We start from the raw sequence: 15,260 nt of genomic DNA, 5'->3' as shown, positions 1-15,260 counted from the left end.
TGTTCAGATTTTTTATCATATGATTGATTCAGTCTTGGTAGGTTGTATATTTCTAGGAATTTATCCATTTATTCTAGGTTGTCTAATTTGTTGGCATATGTGTATATATATTCATAGTAGTATTTTATGATCCTTTGCATTTGTGTGGCATCAGTCATAACATCTTCTCTTTCATTTCTGGTTTTATCTATTTGAGTCTTCTCTCTTTTTTTCTTGGTAAGTCTAGTTAAAGCCTTGTCAATTTTGTTTATCTTTGCAAAGTTTCATCTCTTGGTTTAACTAATTTTCTTTATTTAGTCTCTATTTCATTAACTTTGCTCTAATCTTTGTTATTTCATTTCTTCTTCTAACTTTTGGCTTTACCATATTGTTCTTCTTTTTCTAGTTCCTTAAAGCATAGAGTTAGGCTGTTTATTTGAGACTTTTCTTGTTTCTTAAGGTAGGCATTATCAATATAAACTTCTCTCTTAGAAATGCTTTTGCTGCATCTCACAAATGTTGGTATATTTCATTTTCATTTGTCTCAGATATTTTTTAACATAATAAAGTTATATTTTCACTAGATTTTTTCAGAAGAAACTTCTTATGTCAAAGAAAGTAGCAACATATTTAAGATAGCCAAATACAGACAGTGTAATCCAACAATTTTATTTCCAGGGTGGGGAAACACTTTCAAAATATAAAGAGGTCAAACTGTTATTAATATTCAAGAACTCAGAGAATGTTCCCATGATTCCTTCATGAGGAATCTACTGAAGAGCAAGGTTTAGACAATTAAAATGTCTTAAAAAACAAACAAACATTGACATAAGCCTGAAGGTGAGCATTAAATATATAGTTGCCTTTAGAGTTAGGAATAAATTGGGGGGAAGGTAGAGAGAGAGAGAGAGAGAGAGAGAGAGAGAGAAATACCCCATCAGGGTTGAAAGAAAATGTTCATTACACAATTCTAAGTTTGCATTTTACTTTTGTAAATTATTTTGGCATTTTGCTTTTTCAGTGTACTGAGAATTTCAAACAGGGCAAGTTGTCCAGTCCTCTCTGGGAACCTTGACAAACCACTTTGGTTTTGGTTTGGTTTCATTTTTACATGACCTCTCTAGAAATATTGCTTACTTGCTGTGGGTTCTCCCTGCAAGAGTATGTTTCACTGACCTATGCACACCACAGATGCCAATGTGATCAGGTGTCCTCCCATACACCTGTGTGAGAGGGTCTGAGCTCGCCAGCAGGGACCAGGTGTGTAAGCTTGTCTGCTGACTCTGCCCTGAAAAATTACCTCTACCAGGGATGATGGGGTAAACCCAAATAGCAAAGGGAGCCTTTGTATTATTTAAAATCATTTGTATCTCCATAAAAGGAAGGAGAAATAACACTAATAAAAATTAATGGAAGATCATCGAGGGCTTTCCAAAGTTGTAGATATATGTTTAATATTAGAGGCCCAGTGCACAAAATTCATGCATGGGGGTGGTGTCCCTAACCCAGCCTGCACCCTCTCCAATCTGGGACCCCTTGGGGGATGTCCCACAGGGATCAGGCCTAAACCAGCAGTCATACATCTCTCTCACAATCTGGGACTGCTGGCTCCTAACCCCTCGCCTGCCTGCCTGATTGCCCCTAACCATTCCTGCCTGCTAGCCTGATCACTCCCTAACCGCTCCCCTGCCAGCCTGATTAACACCTAACTGCTCTCCTGCCAGCCCAATTGCCTCCAAATGCCCTCCCCTGCTGGCCTGATCTCATCCCCAATTGCCCTCCCCTGCTGGCCTGATCTTACCCCCAACTGCCTTCCCCTGCTGGCCTGATTGCCCCTAACTGCCCTCCTCTGCCAGCCTGATCTCGCCCTCAACTGCCCTCCTCAGCTGGCCAATTTGGTTCTGATTGGTAGGTTTCTATGCCAGTCAGTATCAAAAGCTCCGCCTCCTTGGCAGTCATTGGCTCCTCACAGTTCAACCAGATTTGGTTCTGATTGGTTGGTTTCTATGCTAGTCAGCATCTCTGGGCCTATCAACAGGGCCTGATCAGAAAGGCAGGGCTAATCAGCTGGTCACCACGGCAACCCAGCACTGACTGCAGGACTAACCTCTAGTTGGTCGAGCCTCCAATCATGATGGATCCAAAGTTTTTATATATTAGGATGTTACAAGGAATGCCAGGCTCTGAATTTTAATATCTTCCTTAGTCCTTAACTGAGGGCAGCAGACCTTGTGAAAGGAGTCATCAAGTTTGCATTTACAGTCAGAATTACAGACCCTCTAACGTGTCTTTCCAGTCACTCTCCTTGCATCATAACTAGACTGTGTTCATGAGCATCCCTGCATTGTCACCACTTTGCTGGTGAATTATTTGAAGCCAGAGGCAACCAGACTCCTGCTCTCTGTGGGCTGCATGTCCCCTCGTCTGAGCACACTTGGGGATCACAGGATGGCAGGTGTCCATGGTCCAACTAGGGATGGATGCCAGTAGAGCCATCTCCAGGGTCTGCTGTGTCCCAAGTGCCTGGTAACTGTGGATCTTCAGCAGCCAACCAATGTGAACTGCTTTCCATGTTTCCCCATTCTCCTGGTTATTAAAGCTTTGCAGGAAGTTGATGAGGTAAAGTATTTTCCAGAAAAGGAAATAATATAAAGCTTAAAAGTTGTTTCTGATGGGATGGTGAAATGATTTGGCTACTTTTCTTTGAACAAAACCTATAATAAGGAAACCTGCACTAGCCCCTGGGGGTTCCACTATTGCTGGATGGGAGGGAAACACAGAGGCTTTGATGAACAGGTTTTTTCGACTCCTTAGAGTTGGAGTGAAGAGGTGAGAAAGATGGGTGCTAGACAATAGAATAAACCTGTCACCTGGTTTTTAACATAATTTTCTATACAGAGGAATTGAAGTATGCAGCATGAAGTGACTATGTTGAACATTAAAAATAAAGTATTTTGGAAAACAAACTATGTTCACTACCCGGCTCTAAAAGTACTGAACATTTTATTAAATACCCTTGCTTCTTTGTGAAAGTTACTTGTGGTTTAAGCTGTGTGTGCAATTTAAGAAAACACAATTTTTTATGCTGTTGTTTAAGATAATTCTTAAGAATGCAGATGAGACCTTGAGTGGGAGAGGGGAGAAGCGAAGAATTTCACAGCTCTCTCTGAGGCTGGCTGCTCCAGCCACCATTTCTTCATGACCAAAGGCTGCTGAGAGGACTGGGAAGGGTGGAGCAAAGATTATAAACACCAGTTTTTGCAGGCCAAATTGTCTCCCAAATGAGGGAGTAGAGGATTTAAAGGTGAACATAATTGTCTTTTTTGCTGCATGCAAAGGTCTGTGCTGTGTGAGAAACTAAATCCTAACTCCCTTTTGGCAAGTATTCCTTAACAGGCCTCCCAGATATCTGAAACCAATTTTAACCCACTCTGGTCCTCCACTGACCACAACGTTACCTGAATGGTGCCATCCAGTTTCCAGACTGTTCACCAGTCCTCAGGCCTATGGGGTGAGTAACTGTGTGGAGTGCGACAGAGGTGGGGAAGCCCAGCAATCTCAAGGCTACTCCTTCCTGGCTTGAGGAGGAAGCATTTTTAAAATTCACTGCACCAAGAAGCTGTTTTTGTTGCTGATGTGGGCTCATTCTTCTTTGAAAAATGCAAGTTGTTATTGTTATCAGTATTTTTAACCATAAAATAAATTTAGAAATGTAAAAAAGTAATGTGTGCTCACAAACTGCTGTGTTCAGAGGTTTTGAATGTATGAGCCTGTGCTAGATAGCTCAAGGGAGTGGCACAAAAAATGCTGAGAGACGATCAGAATCATTAGCAGCAAATCAGTGTCAGGGATTGCAAAAGAGAAGCATTGTGGAGTTGGAGGGACCCTTCTAGGTTGTCCAGCTGACCCTTCATAAACAGAAAAACACATCTTCCACCCACTCAGGGCATTTAGTCCAAGGCAGCTGTTCTCAAAGCCTGGTCCCCAGACTTGAAGCCTCAGTACCACCTCAGAATTTCTGAGAAGTGTGGATTATCAGGTCTTGACTATGATCCCCTAAGTTTGGGGTCCAGCATCTGTGTTCTGAGAAGCCCTCCAAGTGGTTCAAGTCCAGGCTGAGGTTGGAAGCCAGTGGCCAGCAGTCACCTCGCCAGGGCTCATTCCACAAGTGATTTTGCATGGTCTTCCCAAAGCCAATGAAAGAAGGGTTGAGACTTCAGTTCTTTCCGTCAAGGAACCTCTGTGTGAGGAAAACTATACTGGGCAGAGCTATTTCGTTTACGCCATTGTCCACTACAGTGACTTCCAACCATTATTAGTCTTGTGACACTCATCCCAAGAAACATACTATGTGGATACACTTTTAAAATATAGCAGAAACCCAAAACACCAATCAGAAAGAATGTATGCACCCATATGTTCATAGCAGCACAATTTACAATAGCTAAGATTTGGAAACAGCCCAAGTGTCCATCAGTAGGTGAGTGGATAAAAAAGCTATGATACATCTACACAAGGGAATACTATGCAGCGGTAAAAAGGAAGGAACCCTTGCCATTTGCAACATCATGGATGGATCTGGAGAGTAATATGCTAAACAAAATAAGCCAGTCAGAGAAAAATAAGTATCACATGGTCTCACTCATATGTGGAATCTAAAGAACAAAATAAACTGATGAACAAAATAGATCCAAAACCATGGAATAGACTGATGAATTTTAGAGGGAAGGTGAGCATGGGGGGCTGGAAGAGAAATTAACAGGGTAACTGATATGCATATATGCATAGCCGATGGACACAGACAATAGTGTGGTGAAGGCTTGGAGGGGAGGAGGGGGTCAATAAGGAAAAAACAAGAACAACAAAAAACACAAAGGGGACATCTGTAACACTTTCAACAATAAAGATAAATTTTAATAAAATATAATAGAAATGGTGTCTTGAGAATTTTGTAATATGGTAAAACCAGCATTACAATGTTACAAAACCAGCAGTGAGGATCATTCCATACTCTAAGATCACTAGATTCTGCTAACTCCAAAATCCTCTCAAAGCCATTAGATATCAATTCAAGAAATCCATTGAATTTCATTTTAACTCTCTTAAACCAAGGAGGTTGGGAGAAAAAAATGGCGGAGGCTTAGACGGACGTGTTGGTCCTTCGTCCCGGAGCAGATAGGGGCGAGCAGCTGAAACGGGTAACAACCAGCCCGATCAAGCTGGGGAGGTTCAGCTGAGAGACAGTCTGCAGCCAGGAAAGACAGAGAACTCCTGAAAAATGCGGATGGTTAGAGATTGAGGCTGAAACTTCCCCCTGGGCGCCAGCACAGCGGCGAGACCACGCCATCTTGGGAAGCGGTTACCTACCGGCATCCAGAGATCGGCTACTAACCCAGCGGCTACTAACCCGGAGGCGGCGACTTGCGGGCGGCGCGACTGCGGGAGCCCAGAGGAGGCCTGCGCCCCTCCACGGAGGGGCGGACACTCCTGGGCGGCCAGCAGAGGCACAGCGACCACGCCATCTTGGGAAACAGAGCTGCTTGAGACTAGGATCCTGGCCTCAGCACCACCCAGTCTGATCTCAGACGCATACTAGGACCCTGCAGCCACTGGGGACAGAGACCTGTGACCACAGCTACAGACCTGCAGACACGGAAAGTTCGGAGATCCCTGCTGCAGATCCGTGAGTAGCAGAGCCCATCCCCCCTTCCCCCAGGATCGCGGGCAGTGCCAGAGTAACTAACTGATAGACCTACCCCTTGCCGGGGCCTCAGCGCTGCAGAAACTTTGGCCTGAAAGTGCTTGAGCACCTTAGAACTGATCCTATGCGCACTTCGGGCTTCAGAGCCCTGGGCTGGGAGCAAAAACGCGCACAGCACCAGGAACTAATCCTGTGCGCACTGCTGGCATCAGAGCCCTGGGCTGGGAGCAAAAACGCGCACAGCACCAGGAACTAATCCTGCGCGCACTGCTGGCATCAGAGCCCTGGGCTGGGAGCAATCGCGCGAACGGGAGTTTGTCCGCCTAGCACAGGCCCAGAAACCCCGTTTCTCAGGGCAGGAGGCAGCACCAAGCACCAGTGACTTGACTGTGTTTCTTATCACCTGCGCCTGAGATCCTGATTTCCTGTGCATTCATACTAAGAGCCAGTGAATCCAATTCCTGGTGCAAGGGCACACAGGGACCCTGATTCTCAAGGTGAGGTTGCGCGAAGCAACAGAGACTCTGATACTGAACTCTTGGGGAACTCTGACTCCTGGCGCAAGCTAGGGGGCTCTGCTCTGGTGCTAAACACGCGTCAGGGGGGCCTCTATTTCAGCACAGTGCAGGCAGGGTCCCTAATTCTAAGGGCACGCGTGAGGCCACATTGAGTGTTGGCAACACTGACACAGAGCGAGCCTGGTTCCCACCAACCAACAACAACCACACATCTTAGTGTCAGAGCTCTTCAGTGACACTAGGGTGGTGGGAGCCTCCCACTGTGCACGGCCCAGGCCCACGCAACTCGACCTTTGAACCATCAGGAGATAATCAGAATGAAGAGACGACACAATACCCAGAGGAAAGACAATGAAGAATCACCAAGAAAGGAAATTAATGAAGCTGAAGCGTGCAACATGACAGAAAAAGAATTCAGAATGATGGTTGTACAATTCATTCACCGGATGGATGAGAAAATCAACAACCTATGCAAGAATCAGGAAGAAATGAAAAGTGATATAGCTACAATCAAAAACACCATGGAAAGTTTCAACAGCAGACTAGAAGAAGCAGAAGACCGAATTAGTGAGTTAGAAGATAAGGCAGAGAAACAAGCTCAATCTGAACAGCAACTGGAGAAAAGAATTAAAAAACAGGAGGAGAGCCTAAGGGAGCTTCAGGACAACATGAAACGAAGTAACATACGCATAATAGGGCTGCAAGAAGGACGAGAAGAGCAGCAAGGATTAGAAAATCTATTTGAAGAAATAATGACAGAAAACTTCCCAGATATGGGGAAGAAAAAAGTTACACAAATACAGAGAGTCCCAGGCAAGATGAACCCCAAAAGACCGACACCAAGACATGTCATAATAACGATGGCAAATGTACAAGACAAAGAGAGAATCTTAAAGGCTGCAAGAGAGAAACAGAGAGTTACCTACAAAGGGTCCCCCATCAGATTATCAAACGATTTCTCAACAGAAACACATCAGGCCAGAAAAGAATGGACGGAAATCTACAAAGTGATGCAAAGCAAAGGACTGAATCCAAGAATACTCTATCCAGCAAGGCTATCATTCAAAATTGAAGGGGAAATAAGAAGCTTCACAGACAAAAAAAGGCTAAGGGAGTTCATCACCACCAAGCCAGCAATGCAAGAAATGCTAAAAGGACTGGTGTAAAAAGAAGAAATAAAAAGCCCAGAAAGAAAGCAGCCACAAAAAAATAGAAATGGCTACAAACAAGTACCTTTCAATAATAACTTTAAATGTAAATGGACTAAATGGTCCAATCAAAAGATATCGAGTGGCTGAATGGATAAAAAAACATGACCCATACATTTGCTGTCTACAAGAGACCCACCTCACTAGAAGGGACTCACACAGACTGAAAGTGAAGGGATGGAAAAATATCTTTCAGGCAAATGGAAATGAAAAAAAAGCTGGGGTAGCAATACTTATATCCGACAAAATAGACCTCAAAGTGAAGGCCATAACCAGAGATAAGGAAGGCCACTTCATAATACTAAAGGGATCAATACAACAAGAGGATATAACCCTGATAAACATATATGCACCCAATGCAGGAGCACCCACATACATAAGAAAACTCCTGGAAGGTATCAGGGGAGAGATCGACAACAATACAATCATAGTAGGGGACTTTAATACACCACTAACATCACTGGATAAATCCGCTAGACAAAAACTCAGCAAAGAAACAGCAATCCTAAATGACTCACTAGATCAGATGGACTTAATTGACATCTTCAGAACACTTCACCCCACAGCTGCGGAATATACATTCCTCTCAGGTGCTCATGGGACATATTCAAAAATAGACCACATATTGGGTCACAAGCAAAGTCTCCACAAATTCAAGAAGATTGAAATCATAAAAAGCATCTTCTCAGACCACGATGGCATAATGTTAGAAATAAACCACAATAAAAACAAGCCAAAATACTCAAACACTTGGAAGCTGAATAGCATGTTATTAAATATTGATTGGGTTACCGATGACATCAAAGAAGAAATTAAAAACATCCTGGACACTAATGACAATGAAAACACAACAATCCAAAACCTCTGGGACACAATGAAAGCAGTCCTGAGAGGGAAGTTTATAGCTCTACAGGCCTACCTCAAAAAACAAGAAAAAATGGTAGTTAATCATCTAACTCTACAACTCAAAGAATTAGAAAGAGAGCAACAAGAAAAGCCCAGAGTGAGCAGAAGGAAGGAGATAATAAAGATTAGAGCAGAAATCAATGAAATAGAGACCAAAAAAACAATACAGAAAATCAATGAAACCAAGAGCTGGTTCTTTGAAAGGATAAACAAGATTGACAAACCCCTAGCCAGGCTCACCAAGAAGCAAAGAGAGAGGTCCCAAATAAACCAAATCAGAAATGATAGAGGCGAAATAACAACAGACCCCAAAGAAATACAAATGATTGTTAAACAATACTACAGACAACTCTACTCCAACAAACTAGACAACCTGGAGGAAATGGACAAATTCCTAGAAAAATACAACATTCCAAAACTCAATCAGGAAGAATCTAAAAATCTCAATAGGCCAATAACGATGGAAGAAATTGAAGCAGTCATCAAAAAGCTTCCAGCAAACAAAAGCCCAGGACCAGACGGCTTCTCAGGGGAGTTTTACCAAACTTTTAAGGAAGAACTGAAACCTATCCTCCTCAGATTACTACAAAAAGTCCAAGAGGATGGAACACTTCCAAACACATTTTATGAAGCTAGCATCACCCTAATACCAAAACCAGGTAAAGACAACACAATGAAAGAGAATTACAGGCCAATATCCCTCATGAACATAGACGCCAAAATCCTCAACAAAATCTTAGCAAATCGGATCCAGCAGTACATCAGAAGGATCATACACCATGACCAAGTAGGATTTATCCCAGGGATGCAAGGATGGTACAACATCCGTAAATCAATAAACGTGATACATCACATAAACAAATTGAAAGAAAAAAACCACATGGTCATATCAATTGATGCAGAAAAAGCATTTGACAAAATCCAACACCCATTTTTGATAAAAACTCTCAGCAAGGTGGGAATAGAAGGATCATACCTCAACATAATAAAAGCCATATATGACAGGCCCACAGCCAACATCATACTCAATGGACAAAAACTAACACCATTTCCCCTAAGAACAGGAACAAGACAGGGATGTCCACTCTCTCCACTCCTGTTCAACATAGTCCTGGAAGTATTAGCCATTGCAATTAGACAAGAAGAAGAAATAAAAGGCATCCAAATTGGAAAAGAGGAAGTAAAACTGTCCTTATTTGCAGATGACATGATATTATACATACAGAACCCTAGAGACTCCATCAAAAAACTACTAGACTTAATACATGAATTTGGCAATGTAGCAGGATACAAAATTAACCCCAAGAAATCCGAGGCATTTCTATATACCAATAGTGAACTTTCAGAAAGAGAGATTATAAAAACAATCCCATTTACCATCGCACCCCAAAAATTAAGATACCTAGGAATAAACTTAACTAAAGAGGTAAAAGACCTCTACTCAGAAAACTATAGGACGTTGAAAAAAGAGATAGAGGAAGACATAAACAGATGGAAGAACATACCATGTTCTTGGATTGGTAGAATCAACATCATTAAAATGTCCATATTACCCAAAGCAATCTATACATTCAACGCACTTCCCATTAAAATACCAATGGCCTTCTTCAAGGATCTAGAACGAACTCTCCAAAAATTCATCTGGAATAAAAAAAGACCCCGAATAGCTGCAGCGATCCTGAGAAAAAACAAAGTAGGTGGGATCTCAATGCCAGATATCAAGCTGTATTACAAAGCCACTGTTCTCAAAACTGCCTGGTACTGGCACAAGAACAGACATATAGATCAGTGGAATAGAATAGAGAGTCCAGAAATTAGCCCGAACCAATATGCTCAATTAATTTTTGACAAAGGAGGCATGAACATACAATGGAGCCAAGATAGTCTCTTCAATAAATGGTGTTGGGAAAATTGGACAGATATATGCAAGAAAATGAAACTAGACCACCAACTTACACCATACACAAGAATAAACTCAAAATGGATAAAGGACTTAAATGTACGACAGGAAACCATAAAAATTCTAGAAGAATACAAAGGCAGCAAAATCTCAGACATATGCCAAAACAATTTCTTCACTGATACAGCTCCTAGGGCAGTTGAAACTAAAGAGAAACTGAACAAATGGGACTACATCAAAATAAAAAGCTTCTGCACAGCAAAAGAAACCATCAACAAAACAACAAGAAAACCCACCTCGTGGGAAAACATATTTTCCAACGTCATATCTGATAAGGGCTTAATCTCCAAAATTTATAGGGAACTCATACAACTTAACAAAAAGAAGATAAACAATCCAATCAAAAAATGGGCCAAGGATCTAAATAGACACCTTTCAAAAGAGGACATTCAGAAAGCCAAGAGACATATGAAAACATGCTCAAAGTCACTAATCATCCGAGAGATGCAAATCAAAACAACAATGAGGTACCATCTCACACCTGTCAGAATGGCCATCATCAACAAATCAACAAACGACAAGTGCTGGAGAGGATGTGGAGAAAAAGGAACACTTGTGCACTGCTGGTGGGAATGCAGACTGGTGCAGCCACTATGGAAGGCAGTATGGAGGTTCCTCAAAAAATTGGAAATGGAACTCCCATTTGACCCTGTGATCCCACTTCTAGGAATATATCCCAAGAAACCAGAAACACCAATCAGAAAGGATATATGCACCCCGATGTTCATAGCAGCACAATTCACCATAGCTAAGATCTGGAAACAGCCTAAGTGCCCATCAGTAGATGAATGGATTAGAAAGCTGTGGTACATCTACACGATGGAATACTATGCTGCTGTAAAAAAGAAGGAATTCTTACCATTTGCAACAGCATGGATGGAACTGGAGAGCATTATGCTAAGTGAAATAAGCCAGTCAATGAAGGAAAAATACCACATGATCTCACTCATTCATGGATAATAAAGACCATTACAAACTTTTGAACAATAATAGATACAGAGGCAGAGCTGCCTCAAACTGATTGTCAAACTGCAGTGGGAAGGCCAGGGAGGGTTGGGGGGGAGGAGGGAGGGGATTAAGAGATCAACCGAAGGACTGGTATGCATCCATATAACCATAACTAATGGACATAAGACACTGGGGGGTAAGGGAGGGCAGGGGTCTGTCAAGGGCGGGGGGGAAAAAAGGACACTTATGTAATACACTTTGTAATACTTTTAGCGAAAAATTAAAAAAAAAAAAAAAAAAAAAACCAAGGAGGTTGTGTTATGGTGGCATCTTCAGCATGTACTCAGGAAAATGCCTTACAAACCCATGGAGATGGGAAAGGTAAGCCTCAGCCAGGCAAGGCAGGCACTTTGACACAGGAAAAGAAACTTATTTCTTACACAGCAGGACTACTATTGTTTCCTGCTATCAGCACAGTGATCTCTCTCTCTCTCTCTCTCTCTCTCTCTCTCTCTCTCTCCTCCAGGAACAGCTCAAGGTGGAGGATGTGGAATGCATTGTGAATCAGAATGAGCTAACCATGAATGACCAGGAGCAATCCTCCTCCCCTTGCAGTCCTCCTGCAAGGCTGAGTCTTGGCAACAAAGTGTTTTCCCAGACTCCAAACAAGGAAAACATTTATGAGGGGGACCTAGGCCTAGGAAGCTATGAGCTCGAGCTTGAGCAAGCTCTGGGTCAACCCAGCTGAATTAATGGGCACCAACAGCACAGATGTGATCACAGCCATGCAGGGCTCACTGGGGAAAACAAGCCAAGCTGATGCAGTGGCATAGAGGAGAGACTGGAAAATATATCAAGAGTGCAAATTGGATAGAATCAAGCCCTTTTCATATGTATCCTCTGGTGCCTAAAGAAATGAGAATTTATCATTGTTCCTCTATATTATACAACAGAATTTAAATTTGGCAGCAGCCATTTTTATCAATGAATTGGGTGGGGTGGGGAAGGTGGAAGAGCCTAGCTTCTCCTGAAATATAGATGTTAATAATAGACTCCAAAAGCTATAACAGTCTGCTTCAGGGAGGTAGAGAATGACATCTTCCTCCTGGAGCTGGGAATTAACATATGTTTTGCTGACCAGTCATCAGGCCTTAAACATTAACCATTGTGGTATTAAGCACGCTGCCGCGCATACCAATTTTCTTGTTTTCCAAACAATACAATCCTGGGACACAAATTGTTTTATACTCAGCCAAGTATAAATCTAGTCATTTCAGGTAATTATAGCAAATGGTAAAGCATGAAGTTTTCTAATTTGACTTAATCCTAATAAAATTTTGTTTAAGAGTGTGATTACATTTGGCTAATGTTTATTTGAGGCATTTTCTTTGTATTAATTGGCAGTTCTAAGTCCTGTACATGAAGAGAGGGTAAAGCAGGCATGGAAGGATAACATGAGGAGATGCAGGAATCCTCTGCCCAGGAAGAGCCCATAGAGGCTGGCCAGCCAAGTCACACCGTTCAATGAGGATAAAGCTGAGAGCGGTGCAGGGCTGAGAGGACAGCCAGGGAAGGAGCAGCAAGTAAAGCAGAGTGGGGTGGCCTCCTACTCTCACTGTGGATGGCCAGAATCATGAGGCATTTCAAAACTAAGGAGGAGAGACTGCAGGGAAAAGAAAGGAAGGTCCATGTAAGGGTTCATCTTATCTTTGCCCTTATCACATGAAAAGAAGAAATGAGAATGTGGTGTTTTGTTTCTTTTCATTTGAGTGGAGAAAGACACACCACGGAAAGAGAAACTCACCAAACAGAGTAGTGTCAGTGGAGCAGAAGAGAGGAAAATATGACAGACCACATGAAATGAGATGGGTAGGCCGGGCAGGTAGGCAGCCTCAACCCTGCACCAGCTCCCTAAGAGGACATAGCAAAAATAGCCTCCCATTCCACAGACAAAGTCCTTTTCTTGCTTAGAAAAAAAAATCTATTTTCAGCCAAACCTCAGGAACTATTGCCAGCAAGGACAGTGAGGGCCTGTTTCACCCAGGCCACTTACTCCAGCTGACTCCAGGGAGGCACTGAGTCTGAAAAAACTGCCCTACCCCATATGTGGGCCTTGTTGAAGCTTCACCATGTGACTACCAGGTTCCATTCCTCTGAAACATCCCAAAACCCAAGCAAAGCTAGTGTCTCAGTTAGTGACCCGTTACACCAGATTTCCCTTCTGTTCCTGCTGAGAAGAATACTAATTTACAAGCTTAAGAAATGCTCTGTGCTTTGAGATTCCCAGCACCAGGGCTGTGAAATTCAAACATTATACACTGCCAGTCTCCAAAGAATAATAAAGTCAGGAGCTTTATTCAAACCACTAATACTTCCACTGATTATTAGAGCTTTAAACAAGACTCTAATTAATTGACTTACAGTTCTTCCATAAGCTTCTTACCATATGTATATCACACACACACACACATCCATTCATGTGCACAAGTGCACACACCCACAGTTCCCCAGTGTCAGGTCCCAGTGGAGTTTCTATGTGTTTCCCCTGCACATTTGAGCAAGCCTAAAGCCTGGTGGCAAGTGCCATCAGGGTTTTCATTCATAAAGTTTCTAGACACATTTTGGAGAGCAACTTAATATTTTTAAAAAGCTGAAATTTTAAATACCCTTTGACCCACCAATTTTATGTGCAGAACTTTTTATTCTAGATACTTGAGAATATTATGCATATAAAGAGTATTTATTAAAACAACTGAATTGCCATCCTGGTTAAATAAAATGGCACAACCATTTTATGGAACAGTATCTGATATGTACTAATATGGAATAATCTCCAAATATATTGTTAAATAAAAATAGCAAGATGCAGAACAGAGTGAATGGTATGCTGCCATTCTATAAGATTAATGGAGAAATTAGTAGTATAATTGCCTGTTAAGAACTGAAGAGACACTTAACTTCTCACTTTGTAGATGCATTATTTCTTTATATGAATATATGCATAACCCATGGACACATAGTGTGGTGAAGGTCTGGGGGAAGGAAGGGGGATGCAAGGGGGAGGGAGTCAATGAGGGGAAAAAGGGGGACATCTATAATACTTTCAACAATAAAGATAAATAACAACACGTTAAATAATAATCAAAATTCTTATGAAAGTAATCCATTGAAGTAATGAGCTATAATAGAAAATAGAGTAAAAACTAGGAAAGTTGTTATTTTTCACCATGATCTTTGAGACCTAGAGAATGCAAAGTGTAGTAACAATAGCACCAATGGCTTCTGGGTTTATACATTTCCATCACTCAGCCCACATTCATGTAAACTATGTAAAAGGTCTTTGACATTCAAAGACAAATATGAAATTTTATCCATCAAATATCTAATAGAAGACAGACAGCCAAAAAACAATTGATTCCTTATAAAATACCAAAACAGTTGATAAAGCTATCCTAACCAAAACAGTGTGGTATTGACCAAGAAATAAACAAAGAGATCAAGAAAGTCTACTACAAAGCATAGAAACAAACTCATGAATATATTTAGAAATTTAGTTCATAAAAAAAAATGTCATTTCAATTTGAGCATGAGGATAGATTATTATTCAATAGATAGTGTGCATCAATTGACTTTCAATTTGGAAAAAGAAAGAAAATTAAGGTAATACCCTCTAACATACACAAAACTAAGTAATTTAAACAGCTAAATGTAAAAAATAAAACTATAGGAAAACAAAATTAAAAAGATACAAATGTAAATAACCTTGACATATGGACTGTCTTCCTGAGAAAGACACACACCACAAAGACTAATAAATTTGACTACATAAAGATATGAAATTTTTATGATAAAAGACAATATGCAAATTTTTAATGGGGATACATATATATTCTTTTATGTGTATGTATGTGTGTATCAAATTAAGGACTATTCTTCAAAATACACAAAGAATTCTTACCAATGCATGAGAGAAAAAAACCTACCAAATATAAAAATATGTCAAAAATATGTAGAAACAAATATATATATATACAACTTTT

General features: G+C 41.3%; 1 protein-coding gene across 1 annotated transcript in view; it reads left to right on the top strand.

Moving 5' to 3' along the window:
- The window catches only part of SLC9A9 (solute carrier family 9 member A9), a 766,430-nt gene extending 754,390 nt beyond the window's left edge, over positions 1-12,040 (top strand). The window contains 2 exon segments of the mRNA XM_070403739.1: positions 3,385-3,490; positions 11,747-12,040. Coding sequence (XP_070259840.1) covers positions 3,385-3,490; positions 11,747-12,040 — 400 coding nt within the window.
- The last annotated feature ends 3,220 nt before the right edge of the window (positions 12,041-15,260 follow it).

This window comes from Myotis yumanensis, unplaced genomic scaffold (genome assembly GCF_028538775.1).
Source record: "Myotis yumanensis isolate MYYU_CA2020_CCGP unplaced genomic scaffold, mMyoYum1.0.hap1 SCAF_2, whole genome shotgun sequence".
Lineage (NCBI taxonomy): Eukaryota > Metazoa > Chordata > Mammalia > Chiroptera > Vespertilionidae > Myotis > Myotis yumanensis.
The sequence above is the reverse complement of the archived record's forward strand: the minus strand, read 5'-3'. Positions and strand labels throughout refer to the sequence as shown.